This window comes from Polyodon spathula, chromosome 18 (assembly GCF_017654505.1).
Source record: "Polyodon spathula isolate WHYD16114869_AA chromosome 18, ASM1765450v1, whole genome shotgun sequence".
Classification (NCBI taxonomy): domain Eukaryota; kingdom Metazoa; phylum Chordata; class Actinopteri; order Acipenseriformes; family Polyodontidae; genus Polyodon; species Polyodon spathula.
Window position 1 is genome coordinate 15,454,100 of NC_054551.1, and position 21,117 is coordinate 15,475,216.

The following is a 21,117-nucleotide window of genomic DNA, read 5'->3' on the forward strand; positions in this document are numbered from 1 at the left end:
TCAGTACGCCACTTTGCGCTGAACAAACGTAACCTGACGGCCGGAGCCTGTAGTTTGTTGTTTTTGTTACGTGTGTTTTATTCTGTGTTGCACAGGAGAATTGATCGCCCCAGAGCTGTCGCTACCAAGACAGCAAGCACCCCAGAGCACGTCACTGCATAGCACCATGTCTTTCACCACGGTCCCCGGCACAGAGCACACACTATTTCGTGCACGGAGGACGTGGGACTGACCATCGGACTATTGTTTTAGAATTATTATTTTACGGTCTGTAAGCCTGCTGTGTACCCCCCAATACCATTGCTGGTAAAGGGGTGGATTCTTTTTGTTATTTATTATCAATATACACAGGTATATTATTAATATACATGTTTTTGGGATATATACTGCGTGGACATTACTTTCATTCACTGCATCACTTACACTTGACGACAACATGCACTGTCCTTTGGATGAAAATTGAGGTCCTATTGTAAGTGACTGACAGCAGCAGTTGTTGGTGCATAGCTCACCCAATAGTCTCTAAGTTGCTTTGGATAAAAGCATCTGCTCAATGACTAATTTATAATAATAATAATAACAACAACAAATGTACTGTATATTGAAAATAAATTAATGGTAATCAAAGAAATCCCTAATACTACATAAGTTCCACAGCAGCAGTGTTTTAATGCCTTTTTTCCAGGTTATTGGTGAACTGATGAAGTCAATTGTTCTTATTGTAAAAATGAAATTATATTAAAAGACAGCATTAAAAGTGATTCTTCTTTGCAGCCACTCCTACATCTAGTGTCACAGGGCCTCCATTGTATTCCCACACTTGTATATGTCCCAATAAGTAATCCTTGCAAATCCTATTTGCATTTCTCCAAACAACAAGACAACAATGACGGAGCTGACGGTGCTGAACAAATAGCTCCAGTATTGAACACACAGATATCTCACTGAGCTTCAAACTGAATAATGCACATTCAGCTGAGATCAGTCAATGAGACAACAAAACAAAAAGCCCCAGCTATCCCATCTGCTTTCCCTTGATTTATTAGTCTATCAGTGACCATTTTTACCAGCCTGCAAACCTTTACAGGAGAATTCACTGAGGAAGCTTATATATGACACTGGTGTAGGGTGTCTGTGAATGCATGACACATTATACTACAGTAGTCTCTGGCTAAGAGAACACCCCCCGTGAAGCAAGCAAAGTGTTTTCTTAGGCAAAGTGTTCTCTAAGACGAAGTTAACCACCAGACACACTTTGAATCACTAAATAAATACATATGTATTACTTGTCATGATGCACATGCATCAACATATGAAATGAACTGAATAAGCATGAGAAAAGCAATAGACAAGTGTATGTTAACAACTAAATAATAAATGAACAGACAAACTAATGTTAATAAACTAACTGTCAAACTAAATTAAGATAGCACTGCTACACATGTTAAAAAATGCATCAGCAGCTCTAGATTCATTATGAATGCATAGTATAGGAGCAATATTCAAGACACGAACAACATTATTTCACAGAATGGTGAAGCAACTCACCAGAACAGGAAAAAAATTTGTTCTATAACTTGTTTCTGATTCAGATTTTTTTCATGAGCTCGAGCAATTTGCAACTTTTTGTAGTAAGAGAAACTGTGGCGGTTTTCACCATTTGTTTACCTGCCATTTTGTAGCACTCATGGAAATCAGAATACAATGAGTCAATGATATGATGGCGGTTCTTGAAAGACTGAATAAACCAATCAGTGTGCTTCAAGACTCGATAACAAGTCATTCTTGAAAAGACCGAATAAACAATTTTAATTTAAGTTTGATGATGATGAGTTATCAGGTTACAAAACAGTACTGTATCCATTGTGAATGAATCACTATCGGTGCCAAGAAGGTGTTCTTTTAAGCGAAGTTCCTGTTCCTTTAGCTGAAGCATTTACAATGGGAAAAATCTGTTTCACGGCAAGGCTGTTCTCTTTGGCGAAATGTTCTCTCGGGAGGTGTTCCTATACGTGGAGAGTACTGCATATGCATCTCTTTTCCACAAAACTGAAAATGGTATACAACGGTGTATATATTTCTCCTGTATAAATAGTAACACACTACCCTTTGTCATTTTTTTTTTTTTTTTTGTGAACTAAAACAAGCATCCCCAGGGTCTTCTTGGATGACAATGGCTCCTCTGAGGAAATGGTTGGTATGTGAAAGGTATCCAAGCCATATTAGGTCAGAGGTCAATGTCATGGTCACCAACACATTCAGTAAATATGAAGTATGCCCCACATGCTCTCTGAGATATGATGTTCACTTGCCTGTCATTGAATACCCATGATAATTATGAGTGCCGGACAGCTGCATTGTGACACCCATTTTCCTTTTGAGGAAATACATGTGCTGTAAGGGGAGCCTGACAAAATGAAATGCGATGTTAAGTGAATGCAAGGAAAACAACGTGTGATAGAGCAGATGTGATCTCTGCTTTGAGTATGTGCACATGTGTCTGTATAGAGCAGGGTGGAGCTAGGGACCTGATTCCGGGTTACCAAGATAGAAGGCAAACACTGGGTCTGTGTGGGATTAACAGGCAACACATATCCACCCGCAAGCAACACAAATTAGTAGGGAAATACTTGAATTACTCTAATGTTAACAGCAAAATAGTAAGACACAACTCAATAGAAAGGTAACAAACACATTGTTGACTGTGAATGAAGATGCTCCATAGCTAGCTGCCCTGAAATCTTTCTGTGGTACAGACATGCTCCCCCACTGTGCTTGTCCCACTGTCCCTCATATACTTTGCTTCTAATGGGCATGCTGGGGTTTCTCAGGACCGAGCAAAGCTACACAGGAAACAGCTGCATTCCCCCAGTTTACACTGAGCCAGCGCAGCACTGTTCTTCAAGTTAACCTGCTGTAGCCAGGATCCTTCACAGAAGAGCTTCCTTGACCACCGCATAGCAGGCCAAGCTATGGCCATTGTCTTACACAGAGATCACCATGGCAGCGTCTTTCTTAAACAATAACAAGAACCAATTCTGTACCTACTGTACCGAACTGAATCATGTGTTATGGGATTAGTCACGCTAGTGGGGAATATATAGTTTTACACTCATCGGCTTCAAGGAATGACAAGTTCCCATGAAGACAGTCGCAAATAGCAGACTAACTTAAATAAAAACAGACAGTATACATTTGGCTTACAGGCTACTCATGATAACACAAATTAGTGGTATAATGCTAAATTTGTTGCTGGTCCCTTGAAATTCGTATTAACAAAAATTGACTGTCCTTCAGCAAGTGTCATAACTTGTCAGTGCGGCACCACAACATTTTGTGTTAATTGTCTAGGCTACTAAGTAGGCAATGTTAACAATAATACTAATTTTTAAAAAGGTAATATAATGTAGTTTCAATTTAATCTTTTATTTGCAGCAGCATGATTATTTTGTTATCATACCGGTAGCCTACAGGCTAAAGTAAAAAGAGGTGCGCTAGGTGTTCATTTGATTTTACTACTGTACCGTATACTGTAAAAGACTACTGTACAGACTCATATTTTTACATGATGTAATGTGTATCACTTTTTTGTTATTTCAGCACAATAATTTATACTTTTGAAATACACTGAGCACTATAAATGTACATGTGTGCTATTTTATTGTATTTTTTTTAAACCTGACACCTACTGTCGGACAAACATATCCAGTTTAGCCAGGGGCTACTGAATGATTATAAAAAGCTTTTTGATAGAAACACATTTCTATTTAGGGGTGAAGGTGGGGCCTCACTAGAAAATCTGATGGGATTAAACTGCCTTTCATTATTTATTTAAAAACATTTCTCTTGCAATGCTACAGAGCGCACTAAAGTGATGCAACAAATATTTAAATTAGTATATTGCGGCTCTCTTCATTAACATATTTTCTCTTAGTACATACCACAGAATGTATACTTTGCAAATTGTTGCAATAATATATATATATATATATATATATATATATATATATATATATATATATATATATATATATATATATATATATATATATATATATGCAATATATATACACACACACACACTGTGTGTGCAAAAGTCTTAGATGTGTTGCATCTTTCTACCCTGATGCTTTATAAGCATCAACAATTTACTAAAAGCCTCCACTAGTATTTTATACTATTATAACAACCTTGACTTGCATAAAGAAGTTAAAACATTGAGTGAAATAGCATGCTTCACTTGATTTCAAGGTGTGGTATCCGAAGCATAATCAACAAGTACAAAAATACATCACCTGTAATTGACAAACCCAGGACTGGAAGACCCAAAATGCTGTCTAACAATGATGAGCAACAGTTGAAGATAATATCCTTAAGCAACAGAAAGAATACACGCGTTGAATTGACAACAGAACTGGCAGAAGGCACAGATGTTGTTGTCTATCAAATCAACAGTACGAAGGTCACTCTTGAAATCAGGACTTAAAAGGATGTGTTGCAGTAAGAATACCTCTGCTAAGAAAGGGGAACAAGACTAAAAGGCTAAAATATGCACAAGAACACAGAAATTGGACTGTGGAACAATGATCAAAGGTGCTTTGGACTGTCGATGGAAACACACAGGCCTTGTCTGCTGCTTGTCCAGAACAGCAGGGCAAATGCCCTAGACCCAGAAAACCTCAAACTCTTCCTTTTTCACCTCCATAACAAACACCCTTGGGTCCAGTTGAATCTGAAGTAAACTGGGTCTTCTTGAGACCTTAAAACAAGGTTGTAGTCTTGTGTAGATGCAGGTAAATGCAGAAAAAATAAACAAATAAATAAGAATCAGAAATCAGGATGCAAGGTGAAGGCTTTATGCTGAAATCCCTCCAGTCAAGACCTGGGTGCTTTTATTGTAGACCATCACTACCTTGTCACTAGAGCAGGTCACACAGCAGAGCTTGAGAACAGAGCTAATCCAGTCTGGCATCTTCACGTGCCACACCATTCCAGTCTCAACCAGTAACCCTTGTATGGCTCCACAATAAATCCTCTCTTGTCCAGTCCTGCCTGCACCCATTAATGAACAACATCACAGTCAAAAGCCAGAAACACTGTGCCCAATCACTACTTAAAATGAGTCCTATAGTCCTGTAGGGGCAATCCCCTCCCATGACCGACACAGTATCCATGCTTTCTATACACTGGGCAGGCAAAATTATTGGGACACTTGTAAATCTTACTGAAATCCTACCTAAAAGGAACCAGTGGCTTATGCAAACATATATTATCCATTTCAGAAGGAAATATAATAGTGGATACGTTTCACATGTGAAAGGATGAAATATTCTAAGCTCCTTGCACAAATCTGGCCTGATGCTAAATGAAACCCAGAGACTGCTGCATTTTACAATGCAATGAAGTACGGTGTGGATATACTGGATCAAATGACACTGCTGTATTCTTTCAAAGGTGGTACTCGCATGTGGTCTGTGGTTGTTTTTTTATAATGTTTTGGACCTGGCAGCCATCAATGCTTTGGTTTTGTACAAGGAGTGCACTGGCAACACAATCACTCGGAGAGACATCATTTTGCAGTTAGCCCTGGAGCTACGGCAGAAACAATTTGATAAGAGACATGAAAGCCGACTGGCAAATCAAATGCCCCTCAACCTTCAACCAGCACTGCGAACACTGGCACACGGAATAAAAGACAATGCCAGGTTGCTAAATGCAATAAAAACATAACTTTTGATGTCTGCGCCCACTGTGAAAAGGCAGTCTGTGGCAAATGCACTGGAACAGTTGAAAAGCATGTTTTCTGCATAGATTGTACTTAGAAAGCTGTAACAGAACTCTGAAAAGACAGACACAACTTTGAACTCTGTTTTTGCTATAACTAGTGATTTATGTTGGATAAATCATTATCATTTCCTAACCAGCACTCAACTTGCTGCTGATTTCAATTCCACATCAAAAGTCACCAAATCAAAAGAAACAGTAAAGAGACATCTTTGAGAAGCTGGTATACTGGTGAGAGTTGCAACTCGAAAACCTTTGTTGAGACAAGGGAACCATCAAAAACGCCCTGAATGGCCACTAAACCATAAAGACTGGTCAAAAGAGCAATGCAGAAGAGTGTTATGGACAGATGAATCAATGATTGAACATTTCAGCTCCAAGAGGAAAACCAGGCGAGAGATTGTCAGGAGATTGTTGTGTTGTGCCAACAGTAAAACATGAAGGTTTCAGGTTGTTTCGTAGTAAAAACAGAGAGTACATTTGTAAAGGAATAACATCATTCCATTCTTCAACATTATGCAATACCATCAGGAATGGAACTAGTGGGTGAAGTGGGTCATGATAATGACCCTAAACACACAGCCAGACTAAACCTCAATTATTTATATCAGAAAGAACAGCAGGGTTTGAAATCGGTGCGCTGGCCTCCTCGGTCACCTGACCTTAACCCCATAGACATGTTATTGGATGAGCTGACAGGAGAGTGAAAAAGAAGCGTAAGAAGAGTGCAACAGCATAAATATGGTACATTTTGCAGAACATTTGTTTGTGACAAAACAAAACATAATTTCTGTCCTGGATGAATGATGTGCACTCTCAAGTTCAATGGCAGTTGCTACAGACAGACATACACCGGCTCCTTCTGCCTGAACATTGTGGATAAGCGCCATTGCTGCAGGTGCTCTAGACATTCCTGATTGAAGAGTCTGGATAAGATTATTGCTGCAGAAGCTCCAGGCATTCTAGATCTTCTTTGAATGAGGGGTGTCACTAGTGCCTTGCCCAATGTCTCCAGGACAATTCTGCATCGATACAACTTCCTAGCATTCCATACTGTAGTGATATCAGTCCAAAGGACAACAATCACTATATGATTCTGTGGGCAGTAAGCAGTCATGTGTTTACAGGTGTAGGTTGATGTCATGTTATCCAGCTTGTCAACTCCTCCTTTGGTGGAACTGTAGTCCAATATCATCTCTGGCTTCTTGTCATCAGTGTTACGAACTGTTGCATCCTTGTGCATCATGCTCATCACAATAACAGTCTTGCTTTTTTTGGACAGGATGAAACAATTACTGGGCTTTCTGTAAAAGTAAATTTTAAAAAGTTCACAATTCATTTCTGCATTTTTACATCTCATTTGGAAGCTCATGCTTGTTTTCTCCCATTGTTCCAAGCAGGGTCAACTTTCTTTTGAGAAGCTTAGCACCAAGTCTGTAGGATGTAAAGAAGTTATGACTTCAGAGTCCTTGAGTCATTTCCAACACTGCTCGCATTACCTTATTTCTTTCATGTGCTTCTCCAGGTTGTTTCCCTGTGTACACTTGCATATTTCATGCATAGCTGGTGATAGTGTCCTCTGAAGAACACAAGATGTTCATCCTGGTTGCAAAACAAAGCAACATTTCTACCCATTTATCCCACACTTCCCTGATACCAGAGGATGTTTCCAGTGACAGTGTGGTTGGAAATATAACCCTACCAGTTTCTGTATTCAACAAATTAGCAGTTGCTTCTCCTATAGATATGTAAACTCCAGCTAACAAAAGTAACCCAATGTATGCATGCATACCAACATGATCAAGTTATTTCCACTTTGCACCAAGTTCACCGCCTTCCAAGATGGTCATTTCCAGGATTATATTTTCGATTGCTAGTGCTATATCATGAATTTGAGTAACAGCATATCTAGTCAGTACAGGAACCATTCTGATGACATTGGAATTTGACAGCATACTTTGTTTGATAAATGGAGATCCTGTTCATGTTATAAAAGACCAAATGAAAGCATTTTATTTTCTTACTGCATACAAAGCTACATAGATAAATATCTCGGGCTGGTCTATAAGGTTGATGAAACTCTCTTGCACTTTCAAAATAGCTGCCTATATAATCTTATAACAATAACAGTTGTAAATACTTGATCATATCAGTAATTTGATATTGATCAGTGTTTGTAAAAAATTAACTCTCTTTCTTTTAAATAATAAATCTAACCATTAAAAATTACTTTTATGTTGAAATACACATTATTTTTATTTTATTTATTATAGTATTTTTTTACTTGACTGGTCCCTAGTCCCCTATTTTGTTTTCAGCTGAATCATTGACTTTTTAAAAGGTATATTAAAAACAATTTTGCTAGAACACTTTTTTGCTATAACTTTAGGGCCGGTTTTGAGTGACTCAAGGTGGAGGGTTGGGTGGTCTGACTTCCTTGACAAGGCCTAGAGTGTTTAACCACCCGGTTAAAAAAAAATATATAAACTGAACCAACTGTCTTAGTTCTATTCATTGCTTGTTTTGTCCTCAAAATTTTAGCAAAATAATTTTGAAAAATAAATGTATATTTGCAATGTTTATTGTATATCGTATTATCCTGTGTGTAGACAGCAAAGTTCTAAAGTGCAACAAAATTCAACAACATTCTTTTATATTTAATAATAGTCTCTATAAAAAAAAATGCTTTGCTTACCTGTAGGATCTGGTCTCCTGCCCAGAGTCTGCCGTCACGAGCCGCAGCCCCCTCCTCATACACCTCATGGATAACAATGGCATCCTGACAGGAGGGAGACACTGATTAACCTTCAAACACAGCAAATACCATCTCTCCAGCAAACTCACTTGAAGAGCTGAACATCCAACAGCAACCCAAAGTAAATATAGTATCCAAACTGCAATCTGGAATTGGTGAATATCTGTCATTTCAGAGAGACAGAGTCATGTGTACAAGTTTGAAGTTAGTCTCACTCTCAGAAACTAGGCAAGGTTGGGCCTGGTTAGTACTCGAATGGAGGACCTCCAAGGGGTGAAGAAAGGGATGAGCTCAGCAAGGAGAACTCAAATAAACAGTGACATTTTTTCAATAATTTTCTCTTGCCCTATTTTGAAGCAAGTGAAAAGGCCTTTATAGAAAACAATGGGAGAGCAGTGTCTCAAGCCCAATTTGCACAGGACTAAAAATCACTACATAAACAGGTGGATTTTGACATTTTACCGACATGTAAATCCTGTGAAATGTAATCCTGTGCAAACCGTCAATTTCTTTTTATCCCTGACCATTTTCTCAGAGGTCCTCTGATTTTTATTTACAGGATATCGGGACCTTCTGCAAAATTTCAAACTCCAGAGGACCAATTTAGTTAAATGAAAGCACTAACAGTATGTACCTTTTAAAATACATGATGAAAGTGATTGTAGGAAAACAAAATCCCTGGTGTACGACAGCTGTACGATACTCCACGAGAGGTCAGTGTCTACCACAAGGGAGCTGGAGTCCCTGGTACAGCTGTACGATACTCCACGAGAGGTCAGTCTATAACATCGAGTGAGCTGGAGTCCCTGTTATAGCTGTACAATACTCCATGAAAGGTCAGTGTATAGCACCGAGTGAGCTGGAGTCCCTGGTATAGCTGTACAATACTCCACGATAGGTCAGTGTATAACACTGAGTGAGCTGGAGTCCCTGGTATAGCTGTACAATACTCCACGAGAGGTCAGTGTATAACAACGAGTGAGCTGGAGTCCCTGTTATAGCTGTACAATACTCCACGAGAGGTCAGTGTATAACAACGAGTGAGCTGGAGTCCCTGGTATAGCTGTACAATACTCCACGAGAGGTCAGTGTTACCACCAAGTGAGCTGGAGTCTCTGGTATAGCTGTACAATACTCCACGAGAGGTCAGTGTCTACCAATGAGTGAGCTGGAGTCCCTGTTATATTAGTACTGCTAATCTTAATTTGACATCATTATCATCTCATAAAAAGACATTTTATATCACCTCAATAACAGGGTCTCTATAATTTTTTTTTTTTTTTTTTTTTTTTTTTAACTCATATCCTGATCTGCTACAGTGTATATTATTGCAATCCATGAGCAGTAACCCTGCGTTAGGCAGATACAGCAACAGCAATGTACAATTTATCTTAAAGTCTTTTAGTCAAGGTAGCCTTTCCTATAAATCCACCATTCTTTTTAAGACATATCTTCTATACAGAGCGCTTATTTTATAGTATAAACTCCCCCGGAGTGCCATCTGGTCCCTATTTATTTCCACTGTCCTCCTTTTGCATCACAGTTCCATACAGAGCTATATAAACACAGCACACAGCACTGCGTCAATGGAACTATTCATCTGAAATCCCATAGGCCTGAGCTCAGCTGGAATCTCCAGCACTGCTTTCATTATTCTGAAAGCAGAAGATTAAAGGAAATCTAATATTTAGTTTCTAAACACTTGACTCAAATATAGAGTGTTGTTTTATAAGGATACAAAGCCCAACAGAACTGAATGTGTGGTTGTCAAAGAGAAAGAGAAAAATGGTCCCCAAGTAATTTAGAACTGATTTCAATATTCCACCTTCTTATCGTTAATATATTTAAAGCACTTGTAGCTAACAATATAGTCCCATAAATTGACTCTGCCTTGCACATCTATTCATAATACAAATCTCAACGTGCAGTTTTGAAAGAAACTAATATTTTAGCAAACTTATATTTTCATTTTAAAACATGATATCTGGTACTACACTTCCTGGGTCATTTCCCCTGGAGAATGAAATTGTCCCCACCCCTTGGATTTTTTCCTGTCAACAACCAATCATCTGCTTCCCCTATGACTGACATGCTTTCAGCCAATAACAGGACCCAGAAGACACTGCTGAGATAAAATGTCCAAGGAAATAAAACTTACCTTAACCAAAAATAATAGCAGATATCATGTTTAAAATGATAATCTTGGCTGTATTTTTTTCACAGTAATTGTTTATTTCACAGCACATTATGGTCTAAAAACAGATATTTCATGATACGTCAGAGAAATATAAAAAAAAAATTGAAGCAGAAAAAAATATTGTTGTCACATACAAAACTGATAATTTTTCTGTAGTTATTTTACAACAAATGTTTGTAAATATTTAAAGACTGAACAACAGTACATACTAAATTGCAGAATACTTTGTTTTATGTTCACCTTTTAAAGACATTCTATTTTCGCCATTACTCAATTACCAAAAAAAAAAATTAACAAAAAAAACATAAATGTCTTATTGACCTACATTTTCATCACTGTCCCAATCTCACACGATTCCAGATAGTAGCAAGATCAAAATGGCACTCCACATGCTGATTTTGCAGTGGTCAGAAGCACAGTATACATTGACAGTGATTGCATTAAGTAACAAAGCCCCTGCAAACCTTCTCCTGATATTTCAATAAAGAGCCTGAGTTGGCTCAAAAATAAATGTATCCCTGTGAAAGGTGAGAGGTGTATTTTTTTTTCTCATTTCTGTTTATTGAGCTTTCAAACACGGTAAACATAACATCCATTATTTAAGGACAAATACAATTACAATTGATGTGAACATGTCAGCCTTCCCCAGTACCTCCCACCCACCAACTTCCCACATTCCCCTTCTTAGCCTTCCACCTTCCACCTGCCCAACCCCCTGCCCCATCACAGCATTTTGTGAGCCCCTGAAAAATAACTGTTGAAAAGGAGCCAGCCTAGTTTTGAGCCTTTTTCTGCAGGGTTTTGTTGACCCACATGCTTACCAGCTGTGTGTCTCTTCCACCCACAATACTGAGACCCAGTCCAGAACAGCCCTTGGAAATGTCAATAACAGTCTCCTGCCCTGGGACAATAGGGCACGTTGCTGGATCCACTGCCAAACAATAAGACACAACATTAACATACACACAGCAAGTACAAACACTTGAGTTCTTCTCTGTGTAGATGCTGTGTTTGAGGAGAAAGCAGCAAAACGGTCCTTTAGCTCCCTCGGCCTAATCCCTCATTACAGAAAAATATCAAAGACATATTGCTCAAAGTAACTATACTTCAAGAACTCTCCCATGATTTAATCAACCATTAATTCATGCAGGAAAAACAAGGTGCAAGATGAAAACAGTTCCTTCTATGAAATGTAGCTTCAAATGTCAATGTATAATGTTAACTCTTTCTTCTGTCTCCTTGCCTTTGCAATCATTCTGAGTTGTTCTTTTTGTAATTAATCAAATACTGTTTTGTTCAGTGTTTTGATAAGCCTGAGTTCATGTTCTTTTCCCGAGTACAAGTGCTTTTCCCGAGTTCATGTGCTTTCCCCGAGTTTGGGTGCTTTCCCCGAGTTCAGGTGTTTTTCCTGAGTTCACGTGCTTTTCCTGAGTTCATGGGCTTTCCCTGAGTTCAGGTGCTTTCCCGAGTTCAAGTGCTTTCCTTGAGTTCAGGTGCTTTTCCTGAGTTTGGGTGCTCAGCACTGCTCTTCAGTTAGTTGCCTGCTAGACGAATGCAATGTAGGGTAGCCAAAGGGTGTTTATAGTAGTGAGAGCCAGCACTATCTAGTGCACTGACATAAAAACAAAAGGAAACAGCGTAATACAGTGAGGTGTATGAAAGGGACAGCCTATGTGGGCTACCTCGTCATAACATTTATCAAGTTACGACAGAGCAGTTTAATTGGCACCCATAGAAACAACATCTACGTTAACCCGTAAAGAGAAAAACAATTTAACAATATAAGATCAATCAGGCATGGATAATGTAGAATTAATTTGGGAAACAAGTCATTTATGAGCAAGGAATAAGCCTTGTGACTGTCTCAACCCAAACGCCAGACAGACATCATTTTAAGAGGTCACAGTGTTTAGACGTTGTAAGCCACAAAATCTGAATGCGTAACAAAGAATAAATATGATTGCCTGGTTTATCAGCTGAGACAGCAGTAATGGCATTAATGTGAATTTCTACTGGCCGAAATGGAGCAGGACTTCTAATAAACTTGCCATTGTGAAACATGTGTAACTTCACAATTATTATTGTTTTTCTTTATTTGAGTATTATTTAAAGTAAGTCTAGTTAGAATTGTCCTGGAGCTGGTTGTGAAGGGAGTCAACAGTGCCGGTGTGTTGCAGTGTTATAAGCGTCCTTTAAAAAGCACAGCAGGCACCTAAAACAGGACTAGCACATTCTAGCTGAATTAAACAAAGTATTCATGTAACTGCAGTAAGAAGCACTTAGAAGGTTTGGAAACATCATAACAAGGTAATGAGTAAAGAACACAACTATACACAATGCATTTTTAAAGCTACTTACTCTACAATCAACCCGCACTACCCACTAGGCCTTCTGGCTGTCACAGTGCACCAGGAGCCTGATTAGTAAAGAAGGGTGACAGCTGTGTATCAAGCAGTAGCCTTGAGGTTAGTGAAAGTGTGTCACCCTCTTAAAAACATACAGCGGTCACGTCTAGTGCCACGATTCCCCACAGCGATGCTGAGAGGGAAAGAACTGAATGTGTGACAAGGAAGCAATTATGTGAAGAGCACAGAGGTACATACTGTGACCACAGTACTCCAGATCAGGTGTAGTGCAGGAAGGCTGTGACACAGCGGGGGGCGTTGTATTCCTGTCCAGAGTCAGTTTAACTGAGCTCTTTGATGGTTTTGGAAGGCTGGCAGCCTAAAAAGAAAAAGAAAAAGAAAAGCCAGGGAGATGTACATATACATTCAGTAGATACACTGCTTCTTAAAGAAAAAGAAACATCAGTGGGATGTACATACAAATTCAGGAGTTACATTTCTTGTAAAACAATTGTATAGATGTTCCCCTCCATACACTGCCATGCACTGCTTCCGTCTCAAATGTGCAGTTTGGAAAGAAACTACAAGCACGTATTTTAATTTAGATTTGTGATATCTGGTACTGCACTAGATTCAGGCAAGCCTTGCATTAAGGTTGTCTTGCATTGCCTATAATGTGTTTTCTTTCAAAACCGAGACCTGTAAAGAGAATCGATCATGACATGTAAGATTCATGACATTATTTGGTTTGCTACAAACACTTTAAAAAACAAACTGATTATTTATTCCAGTCATTCTTGGTCTACACAGCTCAAGAGGATACCACAGATATTGGTTATTTTAAAAGAGAGGTTTCAAGATTCAATCATGTCCATTCGATGCTATTTGTTTACAACATTCACATTACAACATCCACTCTTATTAAAATAGAAAAGATTTATCCTTAGTCTGATTTTGATCAGACTTACTCAGATTTGATCAGTGGCAGCTCGTGCATACGGTCGCAAAGGGCACCGCCCCACCAGTTTAAATTAATAAGTAATAATAATGAACTAAATTAAATGGTAGCTACTATTATTAACATTATGACAATTGTTACCGGCATTACAAAGCATTATTTCTTACCCTTGCCACATACAGTAATGGGGTGGGAGGAACAGATCAGAAGCCTGAGTTTCCAATTGGTTCTGGGGCGCTGAAGCCTTTTGCCCCTGGAACTCATGCGCAGTAGTGATTTTTCAGCTCTTAGCGGGTAGAAGCAATGCAAGTTTTCAATGAGCTCTGGGGAGCTGAACCCAGCCCCCATGACAGTTATGAAAGTGTATAGCTGTCATGACTACAGTATGATATTCTAAACAATCAAGCTACTTTTAAAATAGGTGAAATATGTTTTAATGTCATAACTACAGTATGATCCTGCAGAAAAGAAAGTAAAATAAAATAAATCGAGGAGATTCGTCATCTATTGTCTGATTAAATCTGGTAGCCTACATTTGTTTTCCCTCTGCACTAAAAGTAATACTAAAGCATAGGGCGATATGGTTATTCATACTATATTTATATCAAATGCTTGTTATTCACATATCCTACTACTTCTGTAGGCCTATTCATTTGAATATACAGAAATCAGTAGCCTAGTATCTCTAGTCATTTATATGACAGGCTTTCAATTCAGCAATGTAAAGCACAGTAGCAATTATGGGAGGATAACTGAAGAACAGTTAAATACAGTACATTGAGTGTAAGTAGTATGCAATGTTTCTATGTTATATGTGTATTTGGGAGAGGTGAAATATTATTATGTTATGGTTGGGGGATAAAATAAGAGTTGGTTTTCTGATGCCCCACTCCTCTCAAAGTTCACCAGCCGCCCATCGATTTGATCATTAGAGAACAGATTCAGAAATGCCCTGAATGGGATTTTGTAGAGGGTCATTCCTGCACAAGTGGACCAAAGTGGATGATGATTCATAATAAAACATAAGAAAATGGTTCCAGGGCAGGTGCACATGCATAAGAATGGCTGTGGAAATGAAGGAAGTGTGTGGAAATGAAGAATGGCTGTGGAAATAAAGGATGTGTGTAGAAATGAAGAATGGCTGTGGAAATGAAGAATGGCTGTGGAAATAAAGGATGTGTGTGAAAATGCCCATTCTGGAAATGAAGGATGTGTCTGAAAATACCTATTCTTCGATGAACCTGACCTCATTTTCCTCCATGTGGAAGCTGAGCGATCAAAAAACATCAGCATCATTTTAACTTCTGTCAATGACTTCCAAATAAACCCCAGAAAAAGCAAGTATGTGTGTACAACGTATCCCCACCACAGCTCTGATAGCATCATTTGAAATAACCTGGCCAACATCCACCTTACGAAAGGGTGACATTCATACTTATATACAAAAACAGAGACACATTTCTTCCTACATACCAGATTCTAACATTGTAATTCTTAGAATATGACACACTCTATTTCTATGACACAACCACTAATCCCTTATATTACACAAACCCTAAGCATTTCTATTACACAAACCCTAAGCATTTCTATTTTACACAAACCCATCCATTTCTATTACACAAACCTTAACCCTTTCTATATTACAAAAACTAAGCATTTCTATTACACAAACCCTAACGATTTATATTAGACAAACCCTAAGCTTTTATATATTACACAAACCCTAACCCTTTCTATATTAAACAAACCCTATCCATTACTATGACACAAACTGTAATCATTTCTATTACACAAACCCCAACCATTTCTATATTACACAAACCCTAAGTGTTTATATTACACAAATACCTTGTAATAAGGTAATAAGTATAAGAAACATAGTCAAGTGAATAAATGTTTTGGCTTAGTTTTACTTTAGCGTTTTGAAATGATTAATGGCACCCTATATAATGCGCATGACTGCGTTGTCTTTACAGGTGCATTATCCTTTGTATACATATTAGAAATGTCACAGATGAGAGGAGGTCATTCATCTGGTTACTAGTAGATGACTGATCTGTCATGTTGGGTCTTAAAGGATCCAAGTGATTTTGCCTTAACAACATGACAAGACAGCTGATTCCATATCCTCAGCACTCTCTGTGTGAAGAAGCGTCTCCTTCCCTGTTCCCTCCAAGTCTACCTTCACTTAATTTCTAACTGTGTCCTCTGGTCCTGATTTCTGTACTGCACTAACATTGGGATTAACTATGCCAACTCATTTTAAGATTTTAAAGACTTCAATAATGTCCCCTCTAATTCTTTTTTGTTCCAGGCTAAACAGATTCAGTTCTCTCAGCCGTTGGGTTAGTATGGTTGCTCTTTGTTGGACTGTCTCCAGGGCCACAATGTCCCTTTGGTGCTGTGATGACCAGAACATCTCTTGTATACCACCCTTTAAAACAATCCATATTACACTGTATAGAATTATATTTCAAGTACATGGCACAACTTGTATATAGCATTCATTTAGTACATACCATGCAGATATTCTCTTAAAATTATAAACAGGTGCACACTACAGTCTTAACACTACAGTACTTTCAATGTATTAAAACCAAGATTTAATTCCAATTGGAAGAATTGTTGTTTATCATTAAGACAGATAGACAGGTGTCTCTATATCACCCCAACAGGGGAGTAATGAATGCTGCACGCTGACTGACAAGCCTACCTGCTCAGGGAGTTGGATCACAGCACTCTCACTCTCCGCTATCATGCTTTTGTCTGCTGATTTGACCTTCTGGAGGCAGGCAAAGGAAATTAGAGGGAGAAAATAACACATTAGCTGAAGTGTAAAGTCTTTATTGATTTCTGTTGGAACGGTGACACATTTTATTGCGAAGGATGGTGAATAACAGGGCAACACAAAGAACAATCAAAAGTGCAGTGACAATATAGGAGCTGTTTTTTATCCACTCTACACACTTATCTCTATTATAAAACCACTGAAGGTAAGAGCTGTGGAGGTAGTGGGTTGGACTTGCAGGCAATAGTGCTAATTGATATGGCGATTGATAAGGATTGTATATGAGTCAAAGAGAAAGAGACCAGACTTGGAATTGGTAATTGAATTGTTTAAAAGAAAAACAATTTGTTTCATGGATGTCTGCTGCTACTGTACCTACAGAAGGGGGGATATGATTTATAGAAAACAACACAACAGCCCTCACAGGGCCTAAAACAATGTCTTAATGTGTCTATTTCCCAATGGGACCCCAAAATTACCCACAACCGAAGACTTTAAATCATAACTACCACACCACACTATTTGTCCCATATTAACACTGAATGAATACATGAATATTCTGTCTTTATGCTTTTGATATTCACACTGAATGAATACATGTTCTGTCTTTATGCTTTTGATATTAACACTGAATGAATACATGTTCTGTCTTTATGTTTTTGATATTAACACAATGAATACATGTTCTGACTTTATGTTTTTCATATTCACACTTAATGAATACAAGTAACTTCTTCAAAACTGCCACTGCATTGACTTGACAAAGTTAACTGTATAAACTAGCAGCTCTGTGCTGATGGGGCTGGTGTTGAGCTGTAGCAAAGTGTTTGAAGTTAATTCAATTCTCACCTTCGCTGTTGCCTCTCCATCACTGAGGTTTTTCAGCAGAATGCCACTCCCTGAATCCTCTTCACTGTTCAGGTCCTAAGAACAGGATTTAAAGAGTTAATTCCGTAAAGCACCTTTTTGAATGACATTTTAAAGGAGAAAGCCTATTTCAAATTACAAGAATAGGAAGGACGTGTTCATCACATAAAAAACAATTCTGATTTATAGACTAGAAACAGGACCTTCTCTCTGCATACTGGTGATAGCAGGATAGAATGATTGACATAACCAGAGGGTTAAATGATTTACTGGACAACACCCAGAACAGTATGACATGATCATAAATATGTTTATGTATCAATATGAAGACAACGTGGTCTGTTCAATTTATCTAAAGAGACTCGTCAATGACAACTAAGAAAACGTACAGTGCAAGTGAGTTTAGTTTTTTTTTTTATATATAAAAAAAAAAAAGATCTCACTGTTTAGATCAGTTGAATAGACCCAACAGTCTAAACTGTGCTGCCTCCATCATGAACAAACATCAGTATAGAAGCCATATTAAGTATTTTTACAGTACAGCCATTACTGCCACAAAAGGGTTCATTTTTGTTGTGCCATACCCTCAATTGAACTAGATTGAGAGAATCATAGATGTAGTTATTTTCATTTTCATAGAACCATTGTAAATACTTTAGAACAATGACAATATCAGCATTGCACTATTGTGCTGTACCCTTGTATTATTTGCCAAACTCAGGATGCAGACAGCAGGTGTGCATATGTATTAAAACCATTGAAAACTGATTGTCAGAGTTACAGACACAACCTCCATTCCCAAGGTGTTCATAACTGTGAGGTTTTATTGTAGTTCTCTCTGTTTTTTGTGTATAGAATGTTGTAACCATGCGTATTTCCTAATTTCCATGGGACACTCTTTAAATGGAGTTAAACTCCAGCACTAAACTCTTACCTGACTGAAAGCTTCACTGGGGCTGTTCCTGTTCTCTGAGAATTCCTCTGTTGCTTGGGATACCAGGATTTCGGTAGGCACAAGAGCCTTGGGAGACTAAAACAAACAAGAAAGGATGCAAGGTTGTAGTTTTTTTTAGATTCAATGCTTAATATTTCGTATTATTTAGAAACGTGGGCACTCTTCAGCATTACTGGCTCACAAATCAACTGTGGAATACATTTCTCAGTGCAGCAACTCCACACAACAGCTCAGGGGAACGCAGTGTCAGTGTGTGTGAAGGCTGACACCTTTCAACGTGTAAGTGCGTCCATTTAGCTTACTATTAATAAACATTTAGAGAATCCAGAAACTATAAACTGACATTAAGCAGCTGACAAGTGTCTATCCCCACCTCCATGTACTTTTGTTGCAAGTTTTGTAAAAGTTGCAATTGCAAGGCCCACCTGTTTAGACTGCTATAAACTGCAAGGCAGTAAAGAAAAACACATATACACAAACACAACAGTAATTATGAGGGTAAAATATTAGTCACCATGGCAGCGTGTGCAACTGTTTTTTCTGTTTGTTTGTTTTTTTTTTAAACAGCACGCCGAGTAGGCAGGCTGAAACAAGCTGGCGGATTCAACTCAACAGCAGGACACACCAGAGCTGGGTTCTCGTGGAGGAATCATGCTTATTATTTACTTATTTCTAAATGCAAGGCAGTAAAGAATCTAATACACACACATACAACACAGCAAGCTGTGTGGGTAAAAAATAACTGGTCACCACGGCAAAGCGGGTAACTGATTTTGTCTTTTTTTCCCAGACCATTGAGTATGCGGGCTGAAACAAGCCGGCGTATGCAACACAACAGCAAGGCGCAGCAGAGCTGGGTCCCGGTGGAAATCATACTACATTTTCTTTTTAAACTGCAAGGCAGTAAAGAAAAACAACACACACAACAGCAAGGCTGTGAGAGTAAAATAGCAGTCACTAAGGCAACGTGTGTAACTGCTTTTTATTTATTTATTTATTTTTAAAACGGTGCGCTAAGTAGGCGGGCTGAAACAAGCCTCAACAGTGCAGCTAGCAGAGCTGAGTCCTGGTGGAAGAATCACACTTGTACTATTTTTATTTCTAAACTACAAAGCAGTGAAATAAAACCACACATACACACACACAACAGCAAGCTGTGATGGTAATACAACAGACACCATGGCAATGTGAGTGAACTGAAGTTTTAAGTGCACCGAGATGGCGGGCTGAGGCAGTCCAGCAGAGTTAACTCTACAGCGGAGCACAGCAGAGCCGGGGTCCGATGGAGGATCACACGTCTCTTTTTCTTTTAAACTGCAATAGCAGAGGAAAACACAAAACAGCAAGCGCTGTAAGGTTTAAGCAGACTGCAATCGCAAAGCGATGTAGGCTGTTACACAGAAAAAGTGTAAACACAGTGAAGTAGCTGAACAGGAGTGTCTAGCCTGGACGACGTGCAGTCACCCAACCTACAGCGGAGTGGAGCACCGTCTACAGGTAGAGGCAACGAGGCACTGTTGCGCTAGGTCTGAAGCAGTGGCCAAGCACCGTGCGACCCGAGACCCCGTGCATTCCCACACTAGCGCCAGATACCATGCCATGTGTACTGTGTGCACCGAGTGCCATTCAGTACCGGGTACCGTGCTCAAAGAGTGCACTAAGCACTGGGAACAGGTACCATGCGCATCGCGTGCACACCTGCACTGAGTAGCGTCAGTGCACTGCCTGTATCGGGTACTGTGTGTCAGTGATCACAGTGCGCACCGTGGTAGTGAAGTAGCACGGGCCTAGCACGCACCGCGGTATTAGAAAACACCGAGGGCAGCTAAGCAACAGTGCCTACCCTAATCGCGTGGTCATATGCCTGGGCAGTACGTAGCATACAACAGGGGGACAGGGCCGAAGCTGTGCCGATTGATTGAGTTTACCAATACAGCAAAAAACAATACAATAATACAGTACAATAATAATACAGCAGTACAGATGGGGGAGAGCACACTGTCTGTTCGATTGTAAGGCCCAACACACGTGGTGGTAGGCCTACGCAGCCTGAAGGAATATCTCACTCAACAACGGGGCAGGCCCCGGTGCGGAGTACACGGCTGGTTCGGCTGTAAGCAGCCGTGCTGCAGCTAGTCCTCTGCGCAAGCATGTTGACGCACAGCACAATCAAAACAACAAGGCCCGACCGGTGGCCCGAAGGCGGCTGGTGGACTAACTCCACAACGGAGAGAAGGCAGACCTAGCCCCAGTGGAGTAACAGCGCTCTCCCAAGTAAAAAAGGGTGAAAAACACACACTCACTCTTTTAATAATACTGTATTGGCAGTCGACTCACAGACGACAGACAGAAAGACAAGCAGCCTGACACGTGCAGCGAGCAGGTGCTGAAGATAGTATAAGAAATAGAAAAAAGGCTACAATTTAGGAGCTACTGATTCTGTGAAAAACAGCAAGCCAGCTTTC

The 21,117-nt window shown here is 39.2% G+C and overlaps 1 protein-coding gene across 1 annotated transcript in view; it reads right to left on the bottom strand.

Moving 5' to 3' along the window:
• Positions 1–21,117, bottom strand: part of patj (PATJ crumbs cell polarity complex component) — a 250,035-nt gene that overhangs the window by 41,953 nt on the left and 186,965 nt on the right. The window contains exons 15-20 of the mRNA XM_041278026.1: positions 18,632–18,727; positions 17,680–17,754; positions 16,756–16,824; positions 13,340–13,460; positions 11,558–11,667; positions 8,480–8,563 (exon numbers count right to left, since the gene is read on the bottom strand). Of these exons, the coding sequence (XP_041133960.1) occupies positions 8,480–8,563; positions 11,558–11,667; positions 13,340–13,460; positions 16,756–16,824; positions 17,680–17,754; positions 18,632–18,727 (555 nt within the window). The remainder of the gene's footprint in view (positions 1–8,479; positions 8,564–11,557; positions 11,668–13,339; positions 13,461–16,755; positions 16,825–17,679; positions 17,755–18,631; positions 18,728–21,117) is intronic.